The 22,862-nt window shown below is 38.2% G+C and overlaps 1 protein-coding gene across 3 annotated transcripts in view; it reads left to right on the forward strand.

The window, feature by feature from the left end:
• Nucleotides 1–22,862, forward strand: part of RFX7 (regulatory factor X7) — a 146,780-nt gene that overhangs the window by 111,473 nt on the left and 12,445 nt on the right. For all 3 annotated transcript variants that reach the window (XM_069596416.1, XM_069596417.1, XM_069596418.1), the window contains exon 6: nucleotides 21,489–21,605. In XM_069596416.1, coding sequence (XP_069452517.1) covers nucleotides 21,489–21,605 — 117 coding nt within the window. The remainder of the gene's footprint in view (nucleotides 1–21,488; nucleotides 21,606–22,862) is intronic.

Genomic DNA, 22,862 nt, shown 5'->3' on the forward strand with positions numbered 1-22,862 from the left:
AACCCAAGTCTCCTGCATTGAAGGAAGATTCTTTACTATCTGAGCCACCAGGGAAGCCCCTGATTTTACTTATTGCCATCCAAAACGAGCTACTATAGCTGAGGGGAGAGCTAAGAAATTTAGAATTCAGATGCATTAAAGAAGAGAGGAAAAGGTTGAAAATCACTGACTGATGTTGTTACCTACTTAAAATTAATCATCCTGTCTTCTGCTGGCTTTCTAAATTACCATTTAAACATAGTTTTTTTCTCCCTCTTCCCAAATAGATACTTAAAACTTTGCACTAGTCCTTGCTTATTTTAAAACCACACTAATTCATTTATCTTTATTTGTGATAAAATACACACATAAAATTTACCATTTTTAAGTTTATAGTTTGGTCTTACTAAGTACAGTCACATTGTTCTACCACACCACCATACATTCAGGGAACTCTGCTTGCAAAACTGAAACTCTTACCCATTAAACAAAAGCTCACCTTTCTCTCTTCCCCCAGCCCCTGGCTGCCACTATTCTACTTTCCTGTCTGTGAGTTTGAAGCAGAATCCTACAGTATGCTCCTTTTGGAATAGCTTATTTCAATCAGCATAATGTCCTCAAGGTTCATCCATGTTGGAACATGTGTCAGAATATTCCATCATGTGTATTCACCGTTTTGTTTTTCCATTCGTCTGCTGATGGATATTTAGGTTGCTCTTCTACATTCAGGCTGTGATGAGTAATGCTTCTGTGAACATGGCTGTGCAGAATCTCTCCAGGATCTACTTGCAGTTATTTGGGGTATATGCCTAAAAGTGGAATTGCTGAATCATATGGTTCAGTTCAGTTCAGTTCAGTCAGTCAGTTGTGTCTGACTCCTTGCGACCCCATGGACTGCAGCATGCCAGGCATTCCTGTCCATCACCAACTCCCGGAGCTTACTCAAACTCATGTCCATAGAGTTGGTGATGCCATCCAATCATCCCGTCCTCTGTCCCCTTCTCCTCCTACTTGCAGTCTTTCCCAGCATCAGGGTCTTTTCCATATGGTAATTCTATTTTAATTTTATGAGGAATTATCATACTGTTTTTCATATTGACTGCACTGCATATGTTTCTCCGTACCTTGTCAACCCTTACTATTTTCTAGGGTTTTTGATAGTGGCCATTTTAATGGATGTGAGGTACTATCTCATTGTGGTTTTGATTTGCATTTCCTGAATGATTAGTGGTATTGAGCATGTCTTCATATGCTTTAGACCTATTGCATATCTTCTCTGGTGAAATGTATTCAAATTCTTTTACTGTTTATGAGTTGGGTTGTTTTTATGTTGTTGAGTTCTAGGAGTTCTCTACATATCGTGAATATTAACCTCTTAACAGATTTTTTTTGATTCTGCAAATAGTATACACTATGTATTGATTATAACAAATTAAAACAGTCTGAAAATGAAGCATCAAATTAATATCTTTCTTTATTCACCCCTTCATCTCACTATCTTCTTGAGATTTAAGTATTCCTAAAGATTAAGTATTTAAGCTTTATCTTTCTATTCTCTTTTTCTGTATACATGCCTCCTGTCAGTTATTCATAAGGTTTTAAGATTCAAATGAAACTATACTGTATATATTGTTCTTACTTTTTTATCACTAAGCATATATGTTAGGTAGCTCTCCTTGTCTGTATATGTAGAGTTATTATGGTTTTTTTTTAACTGCTGCACAATATTTCATAATATAAATATTCCACGGTATGTGTTTGTGTCTGTGTCTATATGTGTTTACACCTTCTATTGGTGGGCATTTAGGTAATTCCTGATTTTTCTACTATTAAAAATGCTGTACTCGATAGCCTCGAATTAAGTGTCTCTGAACTTGTGTACTTCTATACTTCTGTTGAAGTATAGGCTATGATTAAGTCCTAAACATTGCAGGGGTTAGGAATGCTGACCCCAAGCAGCCAAAAATCCACTATAAATTTACACTTGGTCCTCCATATCCTTGGTTGTACATCTGGGAATTTAACCATCCAAGGATACTATAGTACTGTGTGTGTGAGTGTGTGTGAAGTCGCTCAGTCATGTCTGACTCTTTGCGACCCCATGGACTGTAGCCCACCAGGCTCCTCTGTCCATGGGATTCTCCAGGCAAGAATACTGGAGTGGTTGCCATTTCCTTCTCCAGGGGATCTTCCCTGTACTGTAGTAGTATTTATTTTTAAAATTCTGCATGTAAGTGAACCTATGTAGTTTAGATTCAGGTTGTTCAAGGGTCAAAGGTACTTATAAGGGTCAAGGTACTTATAAGCATCAAAAGCTATAATTTATTGATTTTAATTTAATTTTTGGATGATTACAATCATGATTATAAACCACAAAGCATAAAAAGTATACAAAGAAGAAATTCCATCTCATCTTTATCTTTCAGCCATCCATTTTCTATCCCTGTAGGCACCAAATCATGTTAGTTTCTTTTCTGTCATTCAGGCAATATTTTGTGATACTGTACAGGTAAGCACTATTACAGATTTTTATTTCTGCTTTCTTTATATACTATTTACATGGTTTTTTACTTTGCAGTTGTTCACCCAGCAACCTATCTGGAGATCTTTCCATAACAAAATATTAATTATTGTTTTAATACTGGCATTTCTTTTTCTTGGAGATGGGTTTAATCACTGTACAATGTTAGGAACCTCCATCCATAGTTCTCTTGTCAAAACTCCAAGAGCCAGTGCTTTCTCTTGACAAAACTCTGTTAGTCTTTGCCCTGCTTCATTTTGTACTCCACGGCCAAACTTGCCTGTTATTCCAGTTACCTCTTGACTTCCTATCTTTGCATTCCAGTCCCCTATGATGAAAAAGATGTCTTTTTTGGGGGTTAGTTCTAGAGTCTTGTAGGTCTTCATACAACCATTCAACATAGATTCTTCGGCATTAGTAGTTGGGGCATATACTTGGATTACTGTGATATTGAATGGCTTGCCTTGGAAATAAACAAAGGTCGTTCTGTCATTTTTGAGACTGCACCTAAGTACTGCATTTCAGACTCTCTTGTTGACTATGAGGATTACTCCATTTCTTCTAAGGGATTCTTGCCTACCATAGAAGATATAATGGTCATATGAATTAAATTCACCCATTTCAGTCCATTTTAGTTCACTGATTCCTAAAATGTCAATGTTCACTCTTGCCATCTCCTGTTTGACCACTTTCAATTTACCTTGATTCGTGGGTCTAAGATTCCAGATTCCTATGCAGTATTTTTCTTTACAGCTTCGGACTTTGCCTTCACTGCCAGATACATCCACAGCTGGTCATTGTTTCCACTTTGGCTCAACCTCTTCATTCCTTCTGGAGCTTTTTCTCTCCTCTTCACCAGTAGCAAAAGGCAAATATCTTTTTGCCTTTTCTACTGTTCATGGGGTTCTCAAGGCAAAAATGCTAAAGTGATTTGCCATTCACTTCTCCAGTGGACCATGTTTTATCAGAACTCTCCACCATGACCCATCGGTCTTGGGTGGCCCTACATGGCATGGCTCATAGTTTTGTTGAGTTAGACAAGGCTGTGATCCATGTGATCAGTTTGGTTAGTTTTCTGTGATTGTGGTTTTCATTTTGTCTGCTCTCTGATGTATGAGGATAAGAGACTTGTGGAAGCTTCCACTGGGAGGGACTGGCAAATCTGAGTAAGATGGTGCAGTAGAAGGATGTGTGCTCATCTTCTCCTGTGAGTGTCCAAGAATCTCCCGCGGAGGTGTGGGTTGAGAGTGGCCTGCCATGGGGTCAGAGGCACTGACTACAACAGTCCTGGGAGCTGCAGCATGTTGGCATAAGTCCTTTTGAAGGAGGTTGCCATTACCACCGTTACCCTTATGAGATTCGTAACATTGTACAGGAGGTGGTGATCAAAACCATCCCCAAGAAAAAGAAGTGCAAAAAGGCAAAACGGTTGTCTGTCTAAGGAGGCCTTACAAATAGCTGAGAAAAGAAGGGAAGCAAAAAGCAAAGCAGTAAAGGAACAGTATACCCATCTGAATGCAAAGTTACAAAAAATAGCAAGGAGAGATAAGAAAGCCTTCCTAAGTGATCAGTGCAAAGAAATACAGGAAAACAATAGAATGAAAAAGACTAGCGATCTCTTCGAGAAGACTGGAGATACCAAGGGAACTTTTCATGCAAAGATGGGCTCAATAAAGGACAGAAACAGTATGGACCTAACAGAAGCAGAAGATATTAAGAAGAGGTGGCAAGAATACACCGAAGAACTGTACAAAAAAGATCTTCATGACCAAGATAACCATGATGGTGTGATCACTCATCTAGAGCCAAACATCCTAGAATGCGAAGTCAAGTGGGCCTTAGAAAGCATCACAATGAACAAAGCTAGTGGAGGTAATGGAATTCCAGCTGAGCTGTTTCAAATCCTAAAAGATGATGCTGTGAAAGTGCTGCACTGAATATGCCAGCAAATATGGAAAACTCAGCAGTGGCCACAGGACTAGAAAAGGTCAGTTTTCATTCCAATCCCAAAGAAGGGCAATGCCCAAGAATGTTCAAACTACCACACAATTGCATCCATTTCACATACCAGTCAGGTATTGCCCAAAGTTCTCCAAGCTAGGCTTCAATAATACATGAACCAAGATTTTTCAGATGTTCACACTGGATTTAGAAAAGGCAGAGGAACTAGAGATCAAATTGCCAACATCTACTGGATCATCGAAAAAGGAAGAGAATTCCAGAAAAAATCTGCTTCATTGACCACGCTAAAGCCTTTGACTGTGATCACAACAAACTGTGGACAATTCTTAAAGAGATGGGAATACCAGACCTCCTTAACTGCCTCCTGCAAAACCTGCATGCAGGTCAAGAAGCAACAGTTAGAATCGGACATGGAACAACAGACTGGTTCCATACTGGGAAAGGAGTACATCAAGGCTGTATATTATCACCCTGCTTATATGCAGAGTACATCATGTGAAATGCCAGGGTGGATGAAGCACAAGCTAGCATCACGATTGCGGGGAGAAATACCAATAACCTGATATGCAGATGATATTACCCTTATGACAGAAAGTGAAGAGGAACTAAAGAGCCTCTTGATGAAGGTGAAAGAGTAGAGTGAAAAGCTGGCTTAAAATTCAACATTCAAAAAATGAAGATCATGGCATCCAGTCCCATCACTTCATGCCAAATAGATGGGGGAACGATGGAAATACTGACAGACTTTCTTTTCTTGGGCTCCAAAATCACTGCAGATGGTGACTGCAGCCGTGAAATTAAAAGACACTGGCTTCTTGGAAGAAAAGCTATGACAAACCTAGACAGCATATTAAAAGCAGAGACATTACTTTGCAGACAAAGGTCCGTATAGTCAAAGCTATGGTTTTTCCAGTAGTTAAGTATGGATATAAGAGTTGGACCATAAAGAAGACTGAGCGCCAAAGAATTGATGTTTTCAAACTGTGGTGTTGGAGAAGACTCTTGAGAGTCCCTTAGACTGCAAGGAGATCAAACCAGTCAATCCTAAAGGAAATCAATCCTGAATATTCATTGGAAGGACTGATGCTGAAGCTGAAGCTCCAGTACTTTGGCCATGTGATGCATAAAGCCAACTCATTGGAAAAGACCCTGATGCTGGGAAAGATTGAAGGCAGGAAGAGAAGGGGATGACAGAGGACAAGATGGTTGGATGGCATCACCAACTCAGTGGACATGAGTTTGAGCAAGCTCCGGGAGATGGTGAAGGACACGGAAGTCTGATATGCTGCAGTCCATAGAGTTGCAAAGAGTCAGACAAGACTGAGCAGCTGAACAACAGCAACAAATGTAACTTTCATTGAGGTGTAACATTCACACAGAAAAGTACACAACTTGTAAGTGTATAGCTAGATAAATTTTCCCATAGTGAGTATGTTCCTATTACTCACTTCCATATCAAGAAACTGAGCATCACCATCATCCCAGAGGCCCCTTGGGTCCTCTTGCAGTCACTACCCTTCCCACCATCTCACCCCAGCCATGCCAAGAGTAACTGCTCTCCTTTCTTCTAACACCATGGTTTAGCTTTGCTTGTTTTAGAACATTATATGAATGAAATTATGTAATGATAAACATTATGTTTGTAAGATTCAGTCATTTTGCTTTCTGTAGTTTTGGTTCATTCATTCTAATTGCTGTTTGGAATTCTGTTTATGAATATCACAATTTCTTTTTCCATTCTACTTTGTATGGACGTTGTTTTTTAGTCATTAAGTCATGCCCAACTCTTATTGTGACCCCACGGACTTCAGCCTGTCAGGCGCCTCTATCCATGGGACTTCCTAGGCAGGAATACTGGAGTACGTTGCCATTTCCTTCTCCAGAGAATCTTCTCAGCCCAGGGATCGAACCTGCATCTCTTACCTTGGTAGGGAGGTTCTGTATTACTGAGCCATCAGGGAAATCTGTGTATGGATGTTAGGTTTTTTGTTTGCCTTTCCTTGATGACTAATAAAGTTGAGTGACTTTTTAATTTTTTTTTTCTTTTTGGCCCATTGGATACCCTTTTTTGTGAAGAATCTATTTAAGTCTTTATTTTTCTCTTCTATATAATCATTAAAGGCAGGTAGATATATCACACCTCATTTTCTGCTGACTTGGTTTCTAGAAGAATGCCATACTGTTTACATCATAGCTATATATTTTTTTTTAATTTGAGACTTTATGAAGCAGATTAAATCAGGAACTGATTGATGTTTCTCAGAAGGATAATGATGCACTGCTACCCGTCAACATATATGTATTGAATACCCATTGTATAAAACTCTACTTGCCTCATTGGTGATACAAAGAACCACTCACTAATGTACTTGCAAATCATCTTCTCTATTCCTTAGTTTCTTCATCTATACAATGGTGTGAATACACAAAGTGATGTTGGAGTTGTTTGGGTATTTTAAATATATACAGCCTTATCCTTTTACTATCCTTTTACTAAAATGATTTCAGAAATATTTGAAACTACTGAGGAAAATTGTGATAAAATCTGATTTGAGTAGAAACTTAAAGAACAGTAATGGTTAATCAAGAATTAATTGAAACAAAGCCTACTGCTTTTAGTTTTTTCCTTCATTCTTAAACTGTATGCAGAAACTATATTTATATACTCTGAACATTTTATGTGAAGTTAATTTAATTTAAAATTTAAAACCGAGACAATCTAGAAATAAAAGTAAGCACACCAATATAGTATGTACTTATACAAAGTGATATGTATTATTTTTTAATTTAAAAAAAAAAATTACAGTTCAGCTTGACCAAAAGGATAATTGTTTTAAATAGCTGTTTTATAAACAGTAGTGAGAAATCAAGTCTTTCTTAAGAAATAATAAAAGCAGAAATATTTACTTTTTATTATTTAAAAGTTGACACAAATTTTTTTCTCAAACTTACTCAGGATTTATCAGTGACTACCTTGAAGTTTATATTTTTTTATTAGTAATTTTAAAACTTCAGGATAATATCCTTAATATATCAATCATGATTCATCATGACTGAATCTTTTTCATGGGATTAATACCTAAAGTCATCACAGCCAGTAATCCTATGAAAAATGAAAGGCAAGTTAGAAGGAAAGACCTGGTTAGTAAGGTCATACATCATCATTCAATATATATATTATATATATAATATATTTATGATAGTTTAACTCTTTAAATTAGTTTTGTTGTTTTCAAACTGATCTTTTAGAAAAATTGTTTATTATATAGTTGCCACAAAAATAAGATTTATCAGCTGAATTTCAAAGGTGATATTTGATCTTAGTCTAAGCTCAACTTAGTAGTACTGTTTAACAGCTCTTAATTTCTCTCCAGGACCTAGACTAAAAGACGCTATAACTAACCAGAGACTTATGCCTTGCTTTTCCAACTGGTCTGTTCTCTGGGACACCAAATCATCATGTACTTTACACTTTGTACTTCTGCAGTGTTCTGTGAGTGTTCCTACCAAATGCCAGAGGCTGCTGAACTTTAGCCGTGCCTCAGACTCAACTGTGTATCGTTGTTCTGCCCAGAACATGAAACAATAAGAAAAATAAAATCTGTTTATGATTAAGGTTAAACCCTTTCAAAGAGTTTTCTCTCCAGAGATCTAATTGCACCTTAAAATTACTGGAGGATTTCAACAACTGTTGAACGTTCAAAGGTTCAAGCTAATTAGATGTTTGACCATATTACTTTTGCCTCATTTATGTGTTAGCTAGCAAATATATCATTTTCTTAATACTTGTAAGGGAGTATAATGCTACTGTGTCTTTGGGACCATTCTAAATTCCCATATCTTTTATTGTCATCTGGAATACATAAATGTTAATAATACTGTAGGTCTTGGTAAGGAATAGGCTTTTAATAGAAATTAATACTTTTTAATAAATTCTTCTTTATAAATATTAGAAAAATTTCAGTGATATAATTTTGGTTGCTTTCTAAGCATTCAGTTTGTTTATACTCACTAGTTAGTAATAAAAGCTTCTCATCTATAAGATGAATGGATTAGGCTGGATGACCAAATTCCAGATTTACCTCTTTATGCAAGTTTCTCATCTATGAAATGTGTGTCATAAAAAATACCTGGGAAAATAGTTCAAGATGGTGATGTAAGATCTTAAATTCACCTCCTCCCATGGACATATTAAGTCTGTAGTCTAAACGGAATAATTTCCTCTTTAAAAAACCTAGAAGCTGGCTGAGTGATGATTACAGGTCACAGAAATAGGAAGAAAACCACACGGAAGTAGGTAGGAGAGGCTCCTAAACCCCACCAACCTTCAATCAGAAGGGAACTCAAAACCTAGAAGTTCTCATAAGAAACAAAGGGTTCAAACCCACATTGGGCAGCCCATGTTTTAAGACCTGAACCTAAGAGACAAGCCCTCAAAACATCTAACTTTGAAAGCAAATGGGGCTCACATCCTGAGACCCATAAGACTGTAAGGTTCTGAGTAATGGCTATTGGAGGGCCCACATACTTGGACTCACCTGCCCCAGGGTTCAGCTCAGAGGCAGTCTGTCTTGCTCAGACTTAAGTAAAAGAGGGTCACCTACTTACATTAAAGTAGCAGCCTGGGGGACAGACATCCAGTTGAAGACACGTGTAGGAGACAGCTGGAACACTCTTCAGGGACAGACTAGCATGTGCTGTCTTTGCACTCTCCCTTTGATCTGCTCTAGAATACCAGTTATCACCCAGAAGGAAGCTACTACATGTATCTGGTTCCCTGATTTTTGCGACTTCTGCCCAAGGGACACCTCTTAATCGCCTACCTTTGGAAGCCAGGGCAGCTTGTGTTCCTGATCCAATGTAACTGTCACAGTCATCCAAAAAGGTGATTATACCCTTGTCTGGCACCCTGCTTTTACAGCTGCTGCCAGAAGAAACATCTACATAGCATGGGATGGGTGCCAGTGGGGCTTATAGTCCTGGGTCCCACGAAACTGTAACCGACAGAGAAAGAGTTCTTTCATAACTCCCACCTCCAGGCACAACAACAGTCACAGACCAAGAGCTCGGTTTTTCTGTGAAAGAGACCTGTTACCCAGCTGTGATGGCTGCAGCCTGAGGGGGTAGGCTTCTAAGTAAGTGTGCATCTGGGGACTGATTGTAATCCTTTCCAGAGACATCAGAGAGCTGGTGCTGTCTTCATGCTCTCCCTCTGCCACACTCCTGAGTGCCAGTATGCCCCCAAGGGGAGGTTTACTCGCATCCAGCAGCCGGGTTTTGTAGCTGCTGTCTAGGGAATGCTGCTAAATTAACTGGCTCTGGTAGTCAGTGGGGCTTGCATTCCTGGGCCATTCCAGTGGAATGTGGCAGTTGGAGTGATAATTCTTGGTGAAGTACCACCCCAAGACACTGCACAGCCAGCAGACTCGGGCACAGCCCCCCAGTTTTCCTGTGAAAGAGGCTTTTTTGCTCTGACCCAAGGGGCAGGCTTCAGGTTTGGCGTATGTCTAGTGGCCTACGGAGCTACTCAAAAGAAACAGAGATAATATCGCCTCTTTCCCTCTGTCTTGCTCCAGCTCTCCAGTGTCTCACAGAAAAGTGCTTATACTCTTGTCAGAAGCCCTGATTTTTGCAACTGCCCAAGGGACACCTCCAGATTGCTTGGCTCTGGTGCCAGCAGGGCTTATGCTTGTGGTCACACTGGACTATATATACCTGCATACTTTTAAAAGCTGCTACTGAGGGTTTGACTTCCAGTCAGCCTGATTTTAGGTGCTGAGATCCTCCCCTTTGGGGCCCTGATAGGTCTTGGTACATACTTAAGTAGTGGAAGTTATTAAAAAATATAATAGACCACTTGGAAAAATACAAAAGTTTAAGGGCCAAACCAAGACCTAGGACAGGTTTGAACAATGAGTTTCATCTCCTATACTCCTTCAAGACTGGGTGGGTGGTGGTTTCATCTACTGTATAGAAACCATCACAAAGTCAAGCAAAATAAAGAAACAGAGGAATATGTTCCAAATAAAGCATAAGGTTAAACCTCAGCAAAAAAACCTTAATAAAATGGAGATAAAACACATTATAATTAAAATGTCAAAAGTTAAATACAAGGAGAAAATCTTTAAAGCAGCAAGAAAAAGCAACCAGTTATGAATAAGCAGACCCTCATAAGATTATCTGCAGATTTGTCAGCAGAAACTTTATAAGCCAGATGGGACTGGCTCAATATATTCAAAATGCTGAAAGGGAAAAATCTCCAATAAAGAGTACTCTACTCAGCAGAGTTAAAGAGGAAAGTTCATGGTGATAAATGCCTACCTCAAGAAACAACAGCAGCCTCAAAAAACCTTACTTTTCACCTCAAGAGACTAGTTAAAGAAGAACAAAGCCCAAAGTCAGTAGAAGGAAGGAAATAACAAAGATTAGAGCAGAAAAACTGTTAGCTAGATTCACCAAGAGAAAAAGAGGAGTCAAATAAATGACATCAGAAATGAATGGGAGATAGTACAACTGATACCACAGAAATACAAAGGATCATAAGAGACTACTTTAGACAGTGACATGCCAACATATTGAACAACCTAGAAGAAATGGATAAATTCCTAGAAACATACAACCTACCAAGACTGAGATCATAAAGAAATAGAAAATTTGAACCAACTAATTACTAGTTAAGGAGATCGAATCAGTAATCAAAAACCTTCCAAATGTTCTACCAAACATTTAAAGAATTACTACCTATCTTTATCAAACTCTTTGAAAAAATAGAAGAGGTGGGTGGAAACTTCCAAACTCATTTCATGAAGCCAGAATTACCCTGATCACAAAACCAAACAAGGATGCCACAAGAAAAGAAAATTACAGACAATATTCCTGTTGAATATAGATGTAAAAATTCTCAGAAAATATTAGCAAACTGAATTCAACATTATGTTAAAAGGCTCATACAACATGATCAAGTGGGATTTATTCTAGAGATAAATATTGCTGGGTCAACATTCACAAATCAGTCAATGTGATACAACACAAAGTGAAGGATAAAAATCATGATTATCTCAGTAGCTACAGGAAAAGCATTTGACAGAAATCAACATTATTTATGATGAAAAAAACTCAATAAAGAAACTGTAAAGGAAATGTACCTCAACATAACAGAAGCCATATACAACAAGCCCACCACCAATGTCATACTCAAAAGCTGCCCACTCTTACCACTTTTATTCACCATAGTACTGGGAGTCTTAGCCCTTGCAAGTAGGCAAGAAAAAGAAAGAAAAGGCTAAAGAGTCCAACAAAAAACAATTAGAACTAAGAAACTGAGTAATGTTGCAGGGTTCAAATGAATACACAAAAATCTTTTGCATTTCTACACACTGTCAGGGCTTCCCTGGTGGTTTAGTGATAAAGAATCTGTCAGCCAGTGCAGGAGACACAGGTTTGATACATGATCTGGGAAGATCCCATATGCCACAGAGCAGCTAAGCCTGTGCCCTACAACTACTGAACCTGTGCTCCAGAGCCTGGGAGCCATAACTGCCAAAGCCCACGTGCCCTAGAGCCCGTGCTCCACAACAGCAGAAGCCACTGAAGTGAGAAGCCTGTGCACCACAGCTAGAGAGTCGCCCCCACTCACCGCAACTGGAGAAAGCCAGTGCGGCAACAAAGACCCAGCACAGCCAGAAATAAATGAATAAAGTTATTGTATTTTTTAAAAAAGCTATCAGCAAAATTAAGATAACAATCCCATTTACAGTTGTATCAAAAAAAATTTTTTAGGATTACATTTAACCACCAGTGTTCAGGACCTGTACACTGAAAACTACAAGACATCAAGGAAAGCAATTGAAGAAAACACAAATAAATGGAGAGATAGTTTGTCCTCATGGGTTGGAAGAATTAATAGTGTTAAATGTCTGTACTAATCAAAGCAGTCCACAGATTAAATACAATTCCAATCAAAATTCGAATATCGTTTTTCATAGAAACAGAACAAGGAATTCTAAAATGTGTGTGGGACCAAAAAAGACCTTAAGCAGCCAAAGCAATCATGAGAAAGAAGAACAAACCTTCAGGCATCATACCCCCTGATTTCAAACTCTATTCTGTAACAACAATATGGTATTGGCATGAAAACATATAGTTGAATGAAGCTGAATAGAGAGCCCAGAAATAAACCCACACATATATGGTCAATTAATTTACAACAAAGAAGCCAAAATTATGCAGTGGGATAAGGACAGTCTCTTCAATAAATAGTGTTGGGGAAACTGGAGAGCCTCACGCAGAAGAATGAAACTGGGATTTTATACCACACGAAAAATTTCCTCAAACTGGATTAAAGGCCTGAACACAAGACCTAAAATCATGAACTCCTAGAAGAAAAGATAGGTAGCAAGACCTACTTCTGTTTTTTTTCCCCCAATGTATATATGTACCACATCTTTTAATTAATTAATTTTTATTGAAGGATAATTGCTTTACAGAATTTTGTTTTTTCTGTCAAACCTCAATATGAATCAGCCATAGGTATACATATATCCCTTTCCTTTTGAACCTCCCTCCTGTCTCCCTCCCCATGCCACCTCTCTGGGTTGATACAGAGCCCCTGTTTGAGTTTCCTGAGCCATACAGCAAATTCCTGTTGGCTATCTATTTTACATATGGTAATGTAAGTTTCCATGTTATTCTTTCCATATATCTCACCCTCTCCTCCTCTCTTCCCATGTCTGTAAGTCTATTCTCTCTGTTTCTCCATTGCTGCCCTGTAGATAAATACTAGAGTGCCATTTTTCTAGATTCCATATATATGCGTTAGAGTATGTTATTTATCTGTCTGACTCACTTCACTCTGTATAATAGGTTCTACGTTTATCCATCTCATTAGAACTGACTCAAATATGTTCCTTTTTATGGCTGAGTAATATTCCATTGTGTATATATATCACAACTTCTTTATCCATTCATCTGTTGATGGACACCTAGATTGCTTCCATGTTCTAGCTATTGTAAATAGTGCTGCAATGAACAATGGGTTACATGTGTCTTTTTCAATTTTGGCTTCCTCAGGGTATATGCCTAGGAGTGGGATTGCTGGGTCATATGGTGGCTTTATTCCTAGTTTTAATTTTAAAGAATCTCCGTACTGTCTTCCATAGTAGCTGTATCAATTTACATTCCCTCGAACAGTGCAAGGGCATTCCAACAGTGCAAGAGCATTCCCTTTTCTCCACACCCTCTCCAGAATTTATTGTTTGTAGACTTTTTAATGATGACCATTCTGACTGTGTGAGGTGATATCTCATTGTAGTTTTGATTTGCATTTCTCTAATAATGAGTGATGTTGAGCATCTTTTCATGTGTTTGTTAGCCATCTGTATGTCTTCTTTGGAGAAATGTCTGTTTAGGTCTTTTTCCCACTTTTTGATTGGGTTGTTTTTCTGGTATTGAGCTCTATGAGCTGCTTGTATATTTTGGAAATTAATCCTTTGTCAATTGTTTCATTTGCTATTATTTTCTCCCATTCTGAAGGTGTCTTTTCACCTTGCTTATAGTTTCCTTTGCTGTGCAAAAGCTTTTAAGTTTAATCAGGTCTTACTTGTTTACTTTTGTTTTTATTTCTGTTACTCTAGAAGGTGGGTCGTAGAGGATCTTGCTTTGATTTATGTCATAGAGTGTTCTGCCTATGTTTTCCTCTTAAGAGTTTTATAGTTTCTGGTCTTACATTTAGGTCTTTAATCCATTTTGAGTTTATCTTTGTGTATGTGTTAGAAAGTGTTCTAATTTCATTCTTTTACATGTAGCTGTCCAGTTTTCCCAGCACCATTTATTGAAGAGGTTGTCTTTGCCCTATTGTATATTCTTGCTTCCTTTGTCAAAAATAAGGTACCCATGGGTGCATGGGTTTATTTCTGGGCTTTCTATCTTGTTCCATTGGTCTATATTTCTGTTTTTGTGCCAGTACCATACTGTCTTGATGACTGTAGCTTTGTAGTATAATATGAAGTCAAGAAGGTTGATTCCTCCAGCTCCATTCTTCTTTCTTAAGACTGCTTTGGCTATTCAGGGTCTTTTGTGTTTCCAAATGAATTGTGAAATTTTTTGTTCTAGTTTTGTGAAAAATGCCATTGGTAATTTGATAGAAGTTGCTTTGAATCTATAGATTGCATTTGGTTGTATAATCCTTTTCACAATATTGATTCTTCCTGCTCAAGAACATGGAATATCTCTCCATCTATTCATGTCATCTTTGATTTCTTTCATGTCTTATAATTTTCTGTGTACAGTTCTTTTGTCTCCTTAGGTAAGTTTATTCCTAGATATTTAATTCTTTTTGTTGCAATGGTGAATCAGATTGATTCCTTAATTTCTCTTTCTGATTTTTCATTGTTAGTATATAGAAATACAAGTGATTTCTGTGTATCCTGAATCACTTGTGTGTACAAGTGATTTTGTATCCTGCAACTTAGCTAAATTCACTGATTAACTCTAGTAATTTTCTGATACTATCTTTAGGGTTTTCTATGTACAGTATCATGTCATCTTCAAACAGTGAAAGCTTTACTTCTTCTTTTCCAATCTGGATTTATTTCTTTTTCCTCTCTGATTGCTGTAGCTAGAACTTCCAGAATTATGTTGAATAATAGTGGTGAAAGTGGACACCCTTGTTTTGTTCCTGATCTTAGAGGGAATGCTTTCAGTTTTTCACCATTGAGAATAATGCTTGCTGTAGGCTTATCATATACAGCCTTTACTATGTTGAGGTAGGTTCCTTCTCTGCCCATTTTTTTAAGAGTTTTAATCAAATGGGTGCTGACTTTCGTGAAAAGCTTTTTCTACAACTACTGAGATTATCATATGGTTTTTATCTTTCAATTTGTTAATATGGTATGTCACATTGATTGATTTGCATATATTGAAGAATCCTTGCATTCCTGGAATAAACCCAACTTGGTCATGGTGTATGAGCTTTTTGATGTGTTGCTGAATTCTGTTTGCTAAAATTTTGTTGGGAATTTTTGCATCTATGTTCATCAGTGATATTGGCCTGTGGTTTTCTTTTATTGTGTTGTCTTTGTCTGGTTCTGTATCAGGGTGATGGAGGCCTTGTAGAATGAGTTTGGAAGTGTTCGTTCCTCTGCAATTTTTTGAAAGAGTTTTAGAAGGATAGGCATTAGCTCTTCTCTAAATGATTGATAAAATTCTCCTGTGAAGCCATCTGGTCCTGAGCTTTTGTTTTTTGGGAGATTTTTGATCACAGCTTCAATTTGAGTGTTTATAGTTGGGTTGTTCATAATTTCTGTGTCTTTCTGGTTCAGTCTTAGAGGATTAAACTTTTCTAAGAATCTGTCCATTTCTTCCAGGTTATACATTTTATTGCCATATAATTGTTCATAATATGCTAAGTCACTTCAGTCGTGTCCAACTCTGTGCGACCCCATAGACGGCAGCCCACCAGGCTCCCCTGTCCCTGGGATTCTCCAGGCAAGAACACTGGAGTGGGTTATTGTTCATAATAGTCTCTTATAATCCTTTGTATTTCTGCGTTGTCTGTTGTAACCTCCCCTTTTTCATTTCTAATTTTGTTGCGTTGATTATTCTCCCTTTTTTTCTTGATGAGTCTGGCTAAAGGTTTGTCAATTTTGTTTATCTTCTCAAAGACCAGCTTTCAGTTTTATTAATCTTTACTATCATTCCTTTCATTTATTTTGGTCAGATCTTTGATTTCCTTTTTGATACCTTCAGTAACCTGTTGGTTATTTAGAAATGTGTTGTTTAATCTCCACGTGTTTGTGTTTTTACAGGGTTTTTTCTGTTGTTGTTGTAATTGATATCTAGTCTCATAATGTTGTGGTCAGAGAAGATGCTCGATATGATTTACGTTTTCTTAAATTTACTGAGGTTTGATTTGTGTCCCAAAATGTGTCCTGGAGAATGTTCCATGTGCACTTGAGAAAAAGATGTATTCTTCTGCATTTGGATAAGACCCACTTCTTGATGTGGGTCTTGGCGATGATTTTTTTAATCTGACAGCAAAGATAGAATTTTTAAAAATCAAAGATAAACAAATAGAACTGCATTAAAACTATCAGCCAAATAAAAAGGCAACCTAGTGAGTTGCAAGTCATATATCTGTTAAGAGGTTAATATTCAAAATGTATAAAAAATCATTCAACTCAACAACAAAAATGATTTGAGTTTTCAATTGGGTAGAAGATATAAATAGACATTTTCCAAAAGAGACATCAAGATGAAAACAAGAGGTATATGAAAAGATGCTCAGCATCACTAATCATCAGGGAAATGCAAATCAAAACCACAATGAACTATCACCTCACACCTGTCAGAGTGACTGTTATCAAAAAGACAACAAATTACAAGCATTGGTGAGGATGTCAAGAAAATTGAACCCTTGTGTGCTGTTGGCAGGAATATAAATTGGTGTAGCCACTATGAAAAACAGTGTGGTGGGTCTTGAGAAATTAAAAACAGAACTACCACGTGATCCAGCAGTTCTGCTTCTGGCTGTATATCTGAAAAATGAAAACACTAACTTGAAAATATATGCAGTGCCATGTTCACTGCAGCACTGTTTATAAAAGCCAAGATACGGAAACAACCTAAGCGTCCATCAGTGAGTGAATGGATAAAGACATTGTGCATATACACAGTGGGATATTACTCAGCCTTAAGAAAGAATGAAATCTTGGCATTTGCAGCAACATGGATGGGCCTCAAGAGCATTATGCTAAGTGAAGTAAATCAGACAGAGAAAGACAAATACAATGTGATCTCTCATACATGTTGCAACTAAAAATTCTTTTTAAAAAAGCTAACAGATAGAGATAATTTATTGTTGGTTGCGAAAAAGATGTTAGTAAAGGCTGGGAAAGATGAGTGAAGCGGGTCCAAGAGTTTTTTACAAAAAGAAAAGCATTTTGGAATCACACATTAAGTCAGAAGTCGATGTCTTGAATTTGTAGGAGTCCATAACCCAATTAGAACTTTTGGTACACAAATTGAAAGCATGTTCTAATGAAGAAAAGCAGCTGGACTTTATACCATTTCATAAACATGTAATGGTATTTCCCTTTATTTTCTACATAATAATATACAGATTATCCTTTCATCAATCTTTTTATAGGTAGAAATGTGTCATTGCAATGAGACAGCTTAATTGCACTCTAGGGGCTATTGTCACCATCCTCATTAACTGGCATTTAGGCAGTAGTGGCTCAGCTGGTAAAGAATCCACCTACAGTGCAGGAGACATGGCTTCGATTGCTGGGTTGGGAAGATTCCCTGGAGAAGGGAAAGGCTACCTACTCCACTACTCTGGCCTGGAGAATTCTTTGCAACCCCATGGACTGTATAGTCCATGGAATTCTCTAGGCAAGAATACTGGAGTGGATGGCTTTTCCCTTCTCCGGGGGATCTTCCCAACCCAGGGACTGAACCCAGGTCTCCCATATTGCTTTACCAGCTGAACCGCAAGGGAAGCCTGAGAATGTTGGAGTGGGTAGCCTATCCCTTCTCCAGGGGATCTTCCTGACCCAGAAATCGAGCAGGGGTCTCCTGCATTGCAGGCAGATTCTTTACCAACTGAGCTGTCAGGGAAACTTGTTGGGGTGAAATTAAATGAAGTAACATATATGAAGCAGTCCAAAAATGTCTAAGTATTGTTATGTATCCTATGACTGTATTTTGCCACAAGTATTAAAACAGTAAAACAAAAAGAAAAATCTGATTTCAAGAATGGCATTAGACTGTTAGTTATCCTGTAAAAAGCACATTCTCTGTGCATTCCCCTTTTTTTGAGTCCTGTAAATATAATCTGATGCTGAGTTAGGTGTTAATTGACACCATATCTTGCTTGATTAAACTGCAGTTAAAGTTATGAAGCAGGAAAACAAGATATAAACTAACCAAGATCTTGACATGGCCTGGAATGACCTATGGTGTGTTATATAGCCCTGGTTTCAAAATTGTGAATAAGTAGGATAGCCTATAAATGGCTTAGACAGCAAAGAATCTGCCTGTAATGCAGGAGATCCGGGTTTGATCCCTAGGTTGGGGGGAACCCCTAGAGAAGGGAATGGCTACCCAGCCCAGGATTCTTGCTGGGAGAATTCCATGACAGAGGAGCTGATAAATATTTAATTATTGATATATTAAAGAGTCATTGAATATCTGGAACTTCTCAGTAGGGAAGAGGCTATAATAATGAAATTCTTTTTCTTTGGTAATTAGAACCACTGAAGATTGGTTAGACCACCTCACAATCTAGAGCTCTCTCTCTCAGGCAAAGTGCTCAGATACCCATTTGAGGATAGCCATTTCCATACCTAGCAGGAAGTTGAACTATACAACCTTCTGAACTCATTTCACAAAGAAATTGATGACCTGTTCAGGTGTTGTTATTGTTACTTTCAAACTGAGGCACTCTGTTTTCTCTTTGACATGTAAGATTTCAAAGTGTAGAGTGTTGGGTCATAAGTAGTTTTATTCCCAACATTGCCTCCTGTTTGATTCAGGAGGTATAATTTGAGCTGTTCATATGTCTCCAAAGTACATTTTGCATTTATCTGCTAAAGAATATTTTAAAGGTAAGTTCATTATTTTAAAAATTTATTCTCCCAATGAATTCCCCTCTTTTAGTGGCATAAATAAGAGTCAGAAACCAGATGAAACCGGATGATCACATTCTAAAATCATTCTGAAATCAGGATTAATTCAGTTTGACAAGCAAATTTTGCATTGGTCATCCTGACACTTAGTTTTGCCAACCTTCTGCCTACGCCTTCTGCCAAAGTAAAGAACTTTAGTGTACTAATACAGTGGGGGAAAAAAACCCATCAAAACCTCAGTCACAAAAGGAGGATAGAATGGATACTATATCTCTCATTAGACTCATTGCTTTCTCTTTATATGATTTCAGGTTTTTTAGGCCCACCTGCCAGTGCTGTTATAGGAGCCAGTGGGCACTGTTTTCTTTTTTGCTTCATTTGCACATTGCTTCAGTGTGTTTCTTTAAGGTTTCTTGTCATTTTAAATATGATATACTTACTAAGTCATATTTAAAATCATATCAAGTTATATGTCATATTAAGGTCTAATGTGACTCTTCAGTCTTGTTCCTTGTTCTAAGAATACAGTGGTGAACCAAATAGACATAGTCACTGCCCTGGTTGAACTTATAGTCTAATGGAGGAGACAAACAACAAATAAATTAGCTGTTACATAATTGGAAGCTAGGAGAATAAAAGATAGAAAATACACAGATAAGGAAGGTGGTGAGGGCATGGCAGGAGAGCGCTGCTTTGGATAGGGAAGACAGAAGAGACCCTTTCAAAATCATACCAGTCTGGAACTTGAAGGGTAAGAAAATATTCCAGGTAGAAGAAACAAGTATCAAGGCCCTAAGTTGTAAAAGAGCTCATTCGTTTTCTTTCTGTGCTCATTTAACTTGCTAGTGAAATGGTTATGATTTGATGCAGTTCATTTATTTAAATTGTCAGTTCCACAAAAGAGTCATTGCTTCACTTTGCGCTTTAAATCTTGGCCCCTGAACCACTTGGAGTATCACATTCAGTCTCAGCTTGAATGTGATGTTAATATTCCTTATAGAGGGAATTCACAGTGCATATCAGCTCCTTTCCCTTCTTCCTGCTCTGCAGCATCGTTGAGAATGCATCTGCTAGGCACCTCCACTCCTTCCCCTCAGCCCCACCCACAACAGGAGTGTGCGGTGCTTGGTGCTGCAACAGGGAGGGTACAATCAAGGAAAACACCAGTCTTCAGACCTACCCATTCTCTCTGTTGAGGCTTCCATCCTTCTCCTGAAAGTGAAGAAAGAAAGTGAAGTTGCTCAGTCATGCCCGACTCTTCGCCACCCCATGGACAGTAGCCTGCACCAAGCTCCTCCGTCCATGGGATTTTTCAGGCAAGAGTACTGGAGTGGGTTGCCATTTCCTTCTCCAGGGAATCTTCCCGACCCAGGGATCGAACCTAGGTCTCCCGCATTATAGACAGACGCTTTACCGTCTGAGCCACCACTGGGGGCCTGTGCTAAACCCAAAGGGCATCTTTCTCCTGAGTGTCTACCAATTTGACTTCCAAGTTCAGATCACTTCAAAGATGTTGCCAGCATACTCAACCATCCACTACAAGAACTCAAGTCCCGGTTACCACTATATGCTGCCCATTCTAGTGGATTTTCTTGTTTATCCTAAACCTCTCTCCTTGGATCTCTACCACCTGACTTCTTCATCAAGAAGCTATATTGGTTGATTCTGAAATGAGGAGTGAGCAGGGAGATTTGACTGAGTTATTTTGCAATTCCTCTGACTTCTTTGGTATGCCTCAGGTAGTGGTTCTCCCAAAGGCCAACAGGAAATGGCCTTTTCCTGCTGCTGAATTGGTGAAGGAGGAATTGGTCTTCTACCTAGGACTGGCAGCTGTAGAGAAAGACAGAGTACCTGATTCTAGTAGTAGTTAAGACTTGGCTTGTTTCCCTGGTCCCGCTTGAAGTTACTGCCTTATTAAGTACTTTTTTCGTGGCATTAATAAGGGTGGTAGGGATGAGAACACCATGCCTTCATTTCTTCCCTTACTGGTAAAATGAGAGTTGGTATAGACGATCCCTGAGGTTCCTTTAGTCATAATATAGCATGTGTGTCATCTAAACCATGTAGTAGTCTGGTCTCTGTCTGACACCCATAATGTCGACATTGGAAATTCCTCCAGTATATGAGCTTGAGACATATGTGGAAACAGAGAGCCCAACTGGTTGAGTGTTAGTTTCTGCTGTTAAAAGCAGTAACACTGTATGCCCTGAGGATGAAACTAACTAAGCCTGAGTTAGTCTTTAAAGAAGGATGAGCATGTATCAGTGAAAATTGTAGTGAATGACTTGAAGATGTGTTTCTTCACCTTGTCATAAGGGTCAGATTTGACTGAAATGACACTGTGCTAATGTGATTCTGAGTTCTGTTGCTCTCTAAATTGATCCCTTCTTCTCTTTCAGGAGCTATTGTGACAATCTTGGTTACCATCCATTAAGCGCTGCTGACTTCGGGAAGATTATGAAAAATGTCTTTCCAAACATGAAGGCACGTCGTCTGGGCACAAGAGGCAAATCTAAATATCCTTTACCAGTTTAATTTTCAGTGATCTCTTTAAGTTCTCACTTATTACTGAACATGTGCTGTTGTAGTTCAACTAGCAACTATATTTAGAAATAAATTTAAATCATCAAATATAAACAACCCAAAAGTACTTAGAATAATTGTAAATGTTATTCTCCCAGCTATTTATCACAGTGCAAGAGAAATAACAAATGGTGGTTATTAGGATTGTGATAGATCTCACCTTACTCTGTCACTGTAATGTGTCCTTAATGGTTTGCTCTTCTTTTCCTCAGTAATGAGGATTATTAAGGTATACCATAGGACAGCACTTGAAAATTATATCAATAAAAGTGGGAAAAGATGTTAGCTTATCATCTTTCCTTCCTCTTAGAAACATAGGGCTCGTCCTGGTGATATACACAACGTTCAAAAAATTTTCTTGTGGAACTTGGCCTGCAGGATTAGTGTTATCTTTAAACTGTTTTTCATCCAGTCATCTAAAGGCTATTTTAAAATTAAACCAGGGCATAGAAAAGGCCCATAGGAGCAAACAGAAGTAAGGAAATTAAAATTAAGACTTTATTATAAAGTTCTTCCTACCCTTGGAAGAATATTGTCACATGGAGGGTTAGAAATCCTATTAGAAATACATCATTTCTCTCTGCTTAGCTGTTGGCCTCTTTCGAAGCATGAAAATTCTTCCATGGAGGAGATGAGAAGGGGAAGGGGAGAGGCTGCTTTTCTAAAATGACTCCAGGCAGGTGTTCTCTAGCTACTAGTTGCACAACCTAGTCTTGTGTCCTGAGTGCAAACAAAAATGTCTTGGTGTGTCATTGGCATGTTACAGGTGATAATCCTGTGTGTTTCAGTGGAAAAAGAGAAGTGAAAAGGTTAAAGCCCTTGTGACACTCTTAAGAGTTGTTTTTGTCCCTGTGCCCTGGCTAGAGTTTCCCTTCTCTCTGCCAGGTTTCCATCTGGATATTCCTTTCCTTCTGACCTGTTTGTCACTGGTGGCTGGCACAGCTTATTAGGAACATTTATTCATAAAATTTATACCAGATGAGAATCATTTTGTTTCCTTTAAGATGGTAATATTCTATAAGAACTGTTGCAGTTTCAAAAGAGTAAAGGTGTTCTGAGTTTCTAATATTAAAGTCTCTTCCTGAAGAACTCAGAAAGTAGATGATGTCTCAGGCCGATTTTATTCTCATTTCATATATGGTTGCTTTCCATGTGCTAACTATATAAACAGTTCATTTAATGTAGAGTAC

This window comes from Ovis canadensis, chromosome 7, assembly GCF_042477335.2.
Source record: "Ovis canadensis isolate MfBH-ARS-UI-01 breed Bighorn chromosome 7, ARS-UI_OviCan_v2, whole genome shotgun sequence".
NCBI lineage: Eukaryota > Metazoa > Chordata > Mammalia > Artiodactyla > Bovidae > Ovis > Ovis canadensis.